The sequence below is a fragment of the Gnatocerus cornutus genome, chromosome 9 (assembly GCF_029298725.1).
Source record: "Gnatocerus cornutus isolate USDA-ARS CGAHR chromosome 9, icGnaCorn1.1, whole genome shotgun sequence".
Lineage (NCBI taxonomy): Eukaryota > Metazoa > Arthropoda > Insecta > Coleoptera > Tenebrionidae > Gnatocerus > Gnatocerus cornutus.
The window spans coordinates 3,700,715-3,712,515 of NC_142241.1; the positions used below are offsets into that span (position 1 = coordinate 3,700,715).

General features: G+C 34.3%; 3 protein-coding genes across 3 annotated transcripts; 1 reads left to right on the forward strand and 2 right to left on the reverse strand.

Annotated features, from left to right (window-relative positions):
• Window positions 1–1,366: 1,366 nt before the first annotated feature.
• Window positions 1,367–7,910, forward strand: LOC148167842 (putative odorant receptor 85d). Its single transcript, XM_088045700.1, has 7 exons — window positions 1,367–1,375; window positions 5,925–6,102; window positions 6,148–6,718; window positions 6,767–6,866; window positions 6,915–7,007; window positions 7,063–7,218; window positions 7,263–7,910. Exons 1-7 carry the CDS (start codon window positions 1,367–1,369, stop codon window positions 7,305–7,307), a joined length of 1,152 nt encoding a protein of 383 aa, XP_087901826.1. The 3' UTR covers window positions 7,308–7,910.
• Window positions 1,427–2,465, reverse strand: LOC148167843 (E3 ubiquitin-protein ligase MARCHF3-like). The gene is made up of 3 exons (XM_088044949.1): window positions 2,340–2,465; window positions 1,673–2,293; window positions 1,427–1,624 (listed from the first exon to the last, which is right to left on the reverse strand). The coding sequence occupies exons 1-3, from the start codon at window positions 2,463–2,465 to the stop codon at window positions 1,427–1,429; spliced, it is 945 nt and encodes a 314-aa protein (XP_087901075.1).
• A 64-nt stretch (window positions 7,911–7,974) lies between the features above and the next one.
• Window positions 7,975–11,510, reverse strand: LOC148167844 (fatty acyl-CoA reductase wat-like). Its single transcript, XM_088046117.1, has 8 exons — window positions 11,462–11,510; window positions 11,174–11,409; window positions 10,887–11,126; window positions 10,691–10,836; window positions 10,539–10,651; window positions 9,039–9,281; window positions 8,701–8,878; window positions 7,975–8,653 (listed from the first exon to the last, which is right to left on the reverse strand). Exons 1-8 carry the CDS (start codon window positions 11,508–11,510, stop codon window positions 8,308–8,310), a joined length of 1,551 nt encoding a protein of 516 aa, XP_087902243.1. The 3' UTR covers window positions 7,975–8,307.
• Window positions 11,511–11,801: the final 291 nt, after the last annotated feature.

The following is an 11,801-nucleotide window of genomic DNA, read 5'->3' on the forward strand; positions in this document are numbered from 1 at the left end:
TGAATATAACTATCTTGAAAATTATTTATAATGTTACTTACGTCCATGACGTTTCAGTTACAGATCTGTGTTCAATGTTTTTGATTTTTAGGTTTTAAACCAAAACTAGAACAGTTTATTTCTCAAAATTTACTTTACTCCATGTTTGAGGTTAACTGAAAATGTCAGTTGAAAAATCGAAACCCACATTTGTAAGGAGTGGCAAATTTCTTTGACATTTCATAGCCACCCTTGATGCTAGACACTTTAAAACAGCTTATATAATGATTATTTACTATTATAGTCTAGGGATTTTCTAAATTAGAATCTAGGGATCATTGAAATTTTGATCTGGCAACACGAAATGACAAAAATGACCTCTTTTGGGCCTTGAAAGACAAAAGACAAAAAACTTTGCAATTGCACGTTAACGATTTGTCCCAGAAGTGGGCTAATTTTTTTAAATTTGTGTGAAAAGGATCAATAGAGGTTAAGTTGCCAATAAGAAACCTCTGTCAACATCAAATACACCTCGCTTTTTGCTATCGGATTCTTCGCAAGAACAAACTGCTGAAAGAAACCTTATGCTTGACAATGTCGTCTTCTACAAGGTGTTAATAAATGTTTCTAGCATCAAGCGTGGCTTTGGAATTCCTGTCGTACACTATTTTGCCGCTTTGTTTTCGTGGTGAATATAACTATCTTGAAAATTATTTATAATGTTCTTACTTCAATGGCGTTTTAGTTACGGTTTTGTGCCCAAGTTTTCGATTTTTAGGTTTAAAACCACAACTGGAGCAGTTTATTTCTCAAAACTTACTTTACTTCATGTTTGAGGTTAACTGCAAATGTCAGTTGACAAATCGAAACCCATATTTGTAATGAGCGGCAAATTTCTTTGACATTTCAAATCTTAAACTTGGACACAAAACTGTACCTGAAACGTCGTTGGCGCAAGTGACATTAAAAATCATTTTCAGGATAGTTATATTCACTATGAAAACAAAGCGGCAGAGTAATGCACAGTACTGGTGATGCATGACAGGAATTCCAGAGCCACCCTTGATGCTAGAAACATTTATAAACACCTTGTATACTGTAATCTGAGATATTTTTTTTACATTATTAATGCCGTCAGTCTAAAGATAAACTTTCTACCCAATATTCGGTAGTTACTATTCCGGCCAAAAAAGGCATTGATTTGTAAACAAAGCTTTAAGAAAAGTTAATCTTATTATTCATAACTACTGTCAACGTTGTCATCATGCATTCTAAACTAATACTGTCATACTTTTGGATATCCTTAGTAAATAATTGTTCTGTTATTTGCTCTAAAGACAATAATCTCTCACAGACCAGAAGACTTTCTTTCATTTATCAAGAACAGATGAAAAATGTAATGTCAAACTGTGATTTTTTGACATTAACGCTAAAGCTTGATTTAGAGTTAGATTTTTTTTGAACTGACAGAAATGACAACCAAAGACTTTTGTCCGGAATAGTACACCTCTCTGTTAAGACCGCCCAGCAAAGTAAGAAGTCTATACACTGTTTTGCACAAGGAAAGAATGGGAGATAGGAAGACAAATAACGATGAAAGAAGAACAAGGTCATTAAAATGCTCTAAAAATGAAGAAATTGAACACTACCCATTTGTTTCTTTATTTTCCGTTTCCTGTGCATCATCACAGACCTCTTCAGCTACTTCTTCGCCATCAGGCACCTCAATAATAACAAACCCACTGTCTTGACTTCCTTCTTCCTCCTCCACGACGTTTTGACTCATCCCATCCTCATCCTCAGTCACCGGTGTGTTGTTCGGAATGTTCATATTGTTGTTTTCCACTAAAGCACAACAAATGTGTGCACTACTTGGCGGTATATACGTCACCACACACTCCCTCTGCCACCAGTTGTACCACATCCTCGAGTGTAACCGAATCACAGAGTACACCCACAAGTAGTACCCAATCAACATAATCCCGATCATAATAAGCAACGACACGGACGTCCAGCGAGCCGCTGGAACCATCATAAACTTCTTCTGGTTGTAATAATCGGACGAAAAGAGACACACGTACGTTATCACGATGGCTACTGGTGTTATGATGGTACATGCGATGACATCACTACGGACACCGCGTCCGAGGCCTCCTGAAGGATGACTCGTGAACCACCGCCAAACTGACTGTGCTGAGGTGTACTTTGGGGAGCGTTCGGTGCGGAAGACGACGTGGCAGAGCTCGCACATGGTGGTGTTGGATTCTGCGAGCCATCGCTCGAGGCAGCTTCGATGGACGAAGGCGACAGAGCCCTGGAAGATTCAGTTAAGGGGGCTAAAGGAGGTGGTGGAGAGGAACCTTGCAATGGCAGGGGGCTATCAAGGGTTCGTCTTTGTCGTTGTCGTAACAGATCCGACATAGCATCGAGATCAAGGAGAGGCGTGGGTGCAGACAAGTATTGCATGGCGAAGAAGAGGATTTCATGGTGGAATTGAGTCATAGTAAAACAGACGGAAGTGTCATAGTGCTCATGACTTTAAATGTCAAACGTCAACACGAATAGAAGCGTTGGCGTTGATGTGAAAATCAGTGGGTTTATTAATAGGTTGCAAATGTCCACTTTGACAGTGTTATTTTTTTATTAGCGAAAATAGCTCTGTTATAGTATATCCGGTGAGAGATTGGGAGATTTTGACAGTTGACATATAGGTTGGCAGAAAATTATGCTACAAAATACACTAAAAACACTAAATTCCTACGCGAACTCGGTTGTTAGGGTTGACAGTAAGTGGGCTTATTTTGTTATTTTAAATTTCGCGCGTCTGGTACACTTTTTATCGCGTAGATTTAGTGACTTTTCTATCTTTCAATCTCTCACCGTACGAACTATACATGAAATTAGGAAAAATAATATAAAAACCTCGTTCATAAGGCCATTAGGCACTCATACATTAGAAAACTGGCGGCTTTGCCGCTCGTTTTATAATCTTGGATTCGTGCCTAAAAATTTGCCTTATGAAACTCGGTGTTTTAATATACTATTTTTTCAAAACTTACTTGGGCCATGATTGAGGTTAACTACAAACGTCAGTTGAAAAATCTAAACCCACATTTGTAATAAACGGCCAATTTCTTTGACATTTCATAGCCACCCTTGATGCTAGAAACATTTATAAACACCTTGTACTAAATAAAAACTTACTTAAGTTAAGAAAAATCTTAAGAAGAAGTAATTCTTAAAATAAAATTCAAAATAATATCTTAAGTATGACGTCATCAATTTGAGGAACACACGCACGTTTCTTTTAGGGACAACAGAAATCCCCTAACATTCTTTTAGGGATTTTGTGGACTTTGTGTGACCATGTGAGAAACTGGAGATTTGAAAATGTTTGTGTTGGTTTCTAATTAATAAGAGAATCAGTTTTAGTTTGCGTTTGTGTCAGATCCGCAAATTAACACAATTATTATACAAGGTGTTTATAAATGTTTCTAGCATCAAGCGTGGCTATGGAATTCCTGTCGTACACTATTTTGCCGCTTTGTTTACATAATGAATATAACTATCTTGAAAATTATTTATAATGTTACTTACTGCAATGACTTTTTAGTTATGGTTTTGTGCCCAAGTTTTTAATTTTCAGGTTTTAAACCACAACTGGAATAGTTTTTTCTCAAAATTTACTTTGCTTCATGTTTGAGATTAACTGCAAATGTCAGTTGACAAATCGAAACTCACATTTGTAATGAGCGGCAAATTTCTTTGACATTTCATAGCCACCCTTGATGCTAGAAACATTTATAAACACCTTGTAGATGCTAATAAGAGTTCCTTTTCATTGAAAAAGAAAAAATTGCTTTGGAACAACTTGTTAAAAAATTTAGAATTTAGATTGTTTAATTACTAATATTTATAACAGGATATTGAAATCATAAATGTTTTCAAAAGAATCGTTGGTCAACGTCCACCAAGTCTTAAAAAAGAATTTATTGAAAAACGCGACCTATTTTTTTATCTGACTGGTCATTTAATCGAACTAATCTTCAAATCAAATAGAAATTAATATAATTAATTAATAAAAAATCCTCTCTATATAAAAAATATTGTTTTTATCAAAAAAAAAAATTTGAATCAAATCATAGTGTTGACAAAAATTATCAAAAATATACAATTTATTCCCAAATACCAAATTAATTTATTTCCAAATACCAAATTATTAATTATATTTTACAAATTTTCGAAAAACAATGTTAAGGGCTGTAATTGTGACAATTTTAACGCCACAGCAATCAAATTTAAGGAAGTTGTTTACTTGAAAATGCTTATTAACTGTATAAATTGCAAAATTGTAGGTCAAACACAACAAATTTTGAAAACATTTTAATCTGAAGATGAACAAAAAATTATCAAAAAAAATACTAAAATTTCTATCTTTGGTAATTTTTACACCACGTCCACTAAATTTAGGTAAGTTACTAATTCATACTTTCTTATTAATTGTACTATATTTCAAAATTATAGACTGAAAAAGACAAATTTTGGATTTTTTTATTTTAGGGATGAACCAAAAACTTTTGAAAAAAAATGTTAAGGGCTGTAATTTTTTAGCGCCACTTTAATCAAATTTAGAGAGGTTACTCATTGAGGGTTGCTTATTAACTGTGTTAAATTGCAGAATTGTAGGTCGAAAGAAACAAATTTTAGAAATTTTTAATATCAAAATGAACAGAAAAGTACCAAAAACATATTAAAACTTGCAATTCTGGTAATTTCTACGCCACGTCAACTAAATTTGGGGAGGTCACTGATTCAGACTAGCTTATTAATTGTGCAAAATTGCAAAATTGTAGATCAAAAAAGACAAGTTTTGGAAGTTTTTATTTTGGGAATAAACCAAAAATTTTTGTAAAAATATGTTAAAAACTGTAACTCTGGCAATTTTAGTGCAACAACAATAAAATTTGGAGAGGTTAGTCATTCGGAGTTGCTTATTAATTGTCTTAAATTGCAAAATTGTAGGTCAAACAACACAAATTTTAGAAATTTTAAATTTGAAGATGAACAGAAAATTACCAAAAAAATATATAAAAACTTCTAACTTTGGTAACTTTTACGCCACGTCAACTAAATTTAGGTAGGATACTAATTCATACTTTCTTATTAATTATACTATATTTCATAATTAAAGACTAAAAAAGACAAATTTTGGAATTTTTTATTTTAGAGATGAACCAAAAACTTTTCAATGTTAATTGCAGGTCGAAAGAAACAAATTTTAGAAATTTTTAATATCAAACAACTGAATTTGGGGAGGTCACTAATTCAGACTATCTTATTAAGTGCTACATTGCAAAAATATAGACCCAAAATGACAAGTTTTGGAATTTTTTATTTTAGGGATGAACCAAAAATTTTTGAAAAACAATGTTGCAAAACAATGGCTGTAACTGTGTTTTCAATTTTTTTTTTACTTAGCGATCTGGTATGAATTCCAAACGGTCAAGTTAGCATAAGGTTTTCTTAAGTGACGACTATGTTCTAAGTGAAGTGAAATTCCCCTAGGATGCGACTGCTATTTAAAATCGGTAAGAAACGAATTGAATTTCGACACATTACATTGATAGAAACTAAAACCCAATTTACCTGACACCGCCATTTGCAACAGGAACGAATTAAACGAAATTTTAAAATTTGTGACCTTGGGTAGACAATAATTATTGCAACCTAACCCAACTAAGTTTTTTATTTTTATCATCCTACATCACACCACTCAAATATTTATCGAAACTCCGCTCACCACCAGACTTAAATAATAAAATACCCCAAAACATATACTTCGACTTTTATAACTTTTCCACATATGCATTTTTAATCAAATGAACTACTTCGGTCGGCGGCGTGAGCTAAGAACAGTTTCTTATTCCTCCCCAATGGAACCCCAGCGTGAGATAAAAATCTGCCGCACAACCCTAAAAATCCTAAAATACAGCCTAATCTGGCCCAACGAAGATGAAGAAATGAACCCAACGAAATGGTATTACATCCGCGTGGCAACTTTCCTCTTGGTGACGAGTCTCTGGGTGGGCTCAGTCGTCATGCACATCGTCATGACTCTCAAAAGTAATTCACAAATTTTCCCGTTTCACTCATTTTCCTTTCTTATAGACGACGTGGAGTTGCCTCTCATCGAAGACATCGCTCTGATGGTTGCTTTCATCGGTCTTTACTACATGACCATCATCTACATGAAGAACCAGCCGATGGTAGCTCGTCTCCTGCGGGACTTGTCCAACTTCGACAAATTCGGAAAACCTCCTGGTTTCGACGACGAGGAGAAGAGATTGAGCTTCTGGTCGAAATTTTGTTTCATCTACACGATTGTGGGGATTTTTGGTTATAATCTGATTAAGTTGATGCAGAAGTCGGATTGCGAGAAAGTTAACTTGGAAAAGGGTTTGAAGGAAAACTGCGGGATTTTGTCGCCGACGTGGCTTCCGTTCAAAATTGACTATTTTCCGGCTTTTGAACTTGTTTTTTTGTATGTTTTTGTCTCCACACAGATTCTTATGAAACTTGCTCTGATGATCTCTTTCAATTCCCTGGAAATGGTGCATCATATCATATTAAGAATTGAACACTTGAATGCGATGATTGAAGAGTGTTTCAACGTGGAAGACTACCAACTGTGCAAGAAAAAACTCAGAAGATGCATTTCGTACCACTTGGAAATTGTAAAGTAGGTTGATCAATCTACTTTACAAAAATTTCTATATTTTTTGGGCAGGTTTTCGTCAAGATTGAATGACTGCTTTTCCAATGGTATGTTTGCCCATCTTACCATAACAGCGGCGATTTGTGGGTGTATTGAAAAACAGTTCGTTGATGTATTTTTTTCTTTTTTTTTGTATTTTGTCTGATTCTGTTTGATTAAGGGGGCTAATCGAATTGGGGCAGTTATTCATGTAGCTGGCTGGATTATGGCTTTAGGGCTTGCTTGTCTTGGAGGGCAACATTTAATTGATGCTGTAAGTTTCATGCGAAAGAAATGCTAAATCTTGATAAATTATTTCCTCTATTAAGGGCGATTCTATACCCAAAGCCATATGGTCGTCCAAATGGTACAAAATTGACACAAAGCTCAAGAAAGACGTATTGTTTATGCTTGCAAGGAGCCAAAAAGGTCTTCATATAAGTGCCGGTTCCTTCAGCTTTCTCTCTTTTGCCTTATTAGTTTCGGTAAGTTTAAAACTGTTATATCTATTTTTTATTTCTTTTTTTAGGTATTGAAAATGTCCTATTCTATACTCGCTATGTTGACATCGTAAGTGCAAATTCGAAAAAAGACAATTTAGAAACACGTGCACTTTTAATTTAGTCCTCAATAAATGTTATGATAGTTGATTCAGCACAAGATGTTTAATTTTTTTGTGTTAACCCGGCGCATCCACCATTTAATTAGAATTATTTAAAACAATTCATTTATTGATTGCTGTTTCTTTCTGGTAAAATTTCATCAAAACTCTAATTTTCGATCAATGACATTCCTATCTAGTTGGCTGTCAGATTATGAACGTGAGTTTTAATGTTCATTATTGACAGATGTCAGTGCATGACGCATACCAGAAGTCCAAAGTGACAGAACTAGTTCAAACACAGTACAATACGAGCGGCACAAATGGAACTGCATTTCAAAGGTAACTAGATGAAAATATTTTTAAAACGCGGTGTTTTATATACAAGTGTTTATAAATGTTTCTAGCATCAAGGGTGACTCTGGAATTCCTGTCGTACACTATTTTGCCGCTTTGTTTTTATAGTGAATATAACTATCTTGAAAATTATTTATAATGTTATTCACGTCAATAACGTTTCAGTTACAGTTTCGTGTCCAAGTTTTTGATTTCCAGGTTTTAAACCACAACGATAACAGTTTATTTCTCAAAACATTTATAAACACCTTGTACCAGACAGAGCTCATTACTATCGGTCCACTCAATAAAAAGTTAAGTTGGCAGCAGCCCTTAGTGATTTTAATCGGTAACAATTGGCAGAAGTTAATCGTTTTTCACAACATTGCCAAAATTTGTTAAATCTCTATTAAAATCATTCTTTTGCAACAAATTTTTAATTAGTTATTGATTAATACACTCAACTTTGACAGCGTGTTAACCTCAAAAATCGCGACATTCAATTTCCCCTAATTTTCACCCTAACGAATTGAAAGCCTGATTTACACCTAAAAATTTTCGAAAATTTACACTAGAGAGTGGACTGATAACAATGAACTGCACTTTATTTTTTAAATGGGGTAAAACAAACAATAATTTAAATGAACAATTTGAATAATGTAAATACTAATAAACCCAAACAAACCCAAAAAACTATGATGGCAATAACGTGCAGAAAAAACAACTTTTTAACATGGCTTCGTCCTTTTGAAATAGTGTGCAGAGGATCTTTCAGTAAATAAATTCGAAGTCCTTGAAATGAGTTATGCAAATATTCCTTAACGTCCATGCTGTCAGAATTAAATTTAAAGATTTTTTTGTCATCCTCGCCCATTTCTGTCCATAAATTCCAAAAGTTGGTTTCTTCATATTCCCAGTTTCTAAGAGCAAAATAAGAAAGATGGTCCAGTTTGACACTGAGACATTGGAGTCGTTTACCATAGCTAAAAATCAAACGAATAATACAAAAAAAGTTAAAACAAAAAAATACCTAGAGCGTCTCCCTAGACCTTGATTTATAAAATCAATAAAATAACCCAAAAGAATACTGCAGATTGTCCAAAACTTGTGCGTTAACAAATGATAACAGCGAACGTTGGTATGGTACCATTGGTACTTTTCAGAAGCAAACTCGACGTAGCATTGACGCGAAAATTCATATGCTTCTCCTGCAATCAACAGAATCAAATTATTAAATATTCATACGTTTATTCATTCAGTTTTTGCGGACTTATCTGCTGTTTCGATTAGGCAACAAAAACTGCATTTTAGGTACTTGTAACAAAAATTATTATTTGCAGACTTTACCAAAAAATCAAATGTCATTACCAATTTTCGTTGGTCTTCCGATGCAGTGATAAATTTTTGCGGTACTAGAAGTGTCTTGTGCTGTCTTCCATGTTACAGCCAGGATGAAGTTAGTCAGATAGTCCACAGGAATAAGACAAACTGCACAGTCCTCCTCGAAACGAAAACTTCTGACGACACCCATGTTGACACCAGTGAGGACACCCATGAGACCGAAATCGTTGTTGACCCATCCTTTCAGAGGTTCTTCGACAGTATTAGAAACTAAAATAATATGCCACTTTAGGGACTAATATCGTAATAGCTTCTTTTTCGAATTTGCCGCTTTAATAGGTCCATTAGAGTACTCAATTTGGAGTCGTTTATAGGTATCTATCTATACCAGAGCTCAGTACTATCGGTCCACTCATTAAAAAGTTAAGTTGACAGCAGCCCCTAGCAATTTTCATCTGTAACAGTTGGCAACAAAAACGTTTGACCTTGACGCAACTGTGGCATGCGTAGAAGCTAATCGTCTTGCACAACATTGCCAAAACTTGTTAAATCTCTATTAAAAACTTTCTGTTGCAACAAATGTTTAATTAGTTATTGATTAATACACTCAACTTTGACAACGCGTTAACCTCAAAATTCGCTACATTCAATTTTCCCCTAATTTTCTCCCTAAAGATTTGAAAGCCTGATTTACACCTAAAAATTTTCGGATTTTTACACAGGAGAGTGAACTGATAGCAATGAGCTGGACTTTAGAATTGGCAGAACTAATTAGTCTGGCTGTCACCCATTTCCTGTCAAGTTCTTGGTTAATTTCCATTACGGATTTTACGATTCGTGTTTAATAAATTGCTGCGTGAATAACAAATGTATCAATATAATAGAATTGTCCTTTGCGGCCAACAATATTATGTACCTAAATATAATAGATGTGAATACAGGTTGTGAGGTTAGCCATTAAAAAACAAGTTCTTTAATATTGGGGGGTATTCGGGTGTCAATAGATGGCGCCACTAAACTACAAAATGGCGGTTTTAACGGTGAACAACAATATCTAACAAGCAACAAAAATTTTGCATTTTTGTTTATTTAAAATGCCCTTCGATGCAGATAATTGTCTTAAAGAAACAAGCATTCTTCGGACATTTAAACGAAGATTCAGATTAATAGTTCTTAACGATTTTATTCTGTAATTCGGCTCTAAAAGAAAGTTACATATTTATATAATAGTCACGGAAATGATACACCTGTGGCTATTGAATGTGTTCCAACAATTTTTTTGCAAGTAAAATCCATAAACTAACATCAACGTAGCTGTATTTGGCTTTTTTCAATTTTATATTTTTAGTGCCTGCGTTGCTGCCAATTTTCAACATCTCATGAAACAAATTGTTACTACAAGACTTCTTCCAACATTTAACAGCGTCAGTGAGCCTGATTTGTTTAGTTATGTTAACATTTCTTGCCATTTTACTCTTGAACAATGACCCATTTGACCATTGAAATACTAAAATCTATAAAACTTACTATTTCCAGGACGTACGATTGCTATTGGAACTGTTAAACCACAACTTCTGAGGAAGTCTTCTGTGATGTTTTTGATGTAAAGGTAAGTATTGGGGAACTCATCACCTAGCAAACTAAAAAACGTACCATTTTACTGTTGTTTTTATACGAACCTGGGAGCCATCTTTTCAAGCGCAGTGTCATCAACTGAAGACACTAACTGCAAAAGAGTTTCTGCTTTGACAGGAGGATCCCAAAACTGTTCTTTAATAACTGGAGACGTACACTTCGTATAGATTGAAGAAATATAAACGAAAGTCTAAAAGAGTCGGCATTTAAGTCCCCCAGAAGTTTGTACGAAGCTCTCACCTTTAAATTCGTCATTTCTTTGGCCAAATCCACCAAATCTTGAGTCGACTTCAGATGAAAACTCGCTTCTTTGAGAGTTTGGTCGAATTTGACATTTGCAGCGACGTGGATAACACAAGTTGTTTCTGTTCTCAATGTTTCTCGGTCTTGAAAACTCAATCCCAAGTCTGGCTGATTGCAGTCTCCATTAATAAGAAAGACTTTTTCTGACAGATTCTTGCTTTTAACAAGATCAAAACACTACGAAAATTAATAAATTTACTATGTTATTATATTATCACACTTACAGGGTCATCGAAGAGTTCTTTGAATCGTTCTTGGGCACTTTTTCCATTTTTTGGTCGAATTAAAAGATATATTTTGTTCAAAGTCCAACAAGACCGAAGCAGTTTTTCGACGAGAATCAAACCCACGAGACCTGTTGCGCCAGTTACAAAAATCGTTTGATTTTTGAAAAAGTTTCTAATTTTACTGGCGTCTTCACTCATCGTGACTTCTAGAACTTTTGAGTTCGGAAACGGTGCTTTTATATAATGTATGAAACAAACAAAGTTTAATGAAAATATGCAATATACGTATTTGGTAATTATTTATTGTTGTTCTTATAACGTCATTTGCATTCATTTTATTTGAGGTCAAGTTCGAAAACAAACCCACCGTGAAATATGAATACATAATTCAATAAAACCTTAATCTGATTAAAGAGAAATTTACAATATTTTTCATAGTTTTTAGTCCTTTTACGCGTAAATTTACATATAAATTATTAAATAATAGCCCCCTCATTTCTTTATGTAGTTTTATTGATACTCATTGGTCATTATTGATCCACGACAAAAACTAAATAAATAAAGAAACCGGGGACTCCTGAGTTTTGCAAAACCCGCCATTTTTTAAACGTATTTACACTTGTAA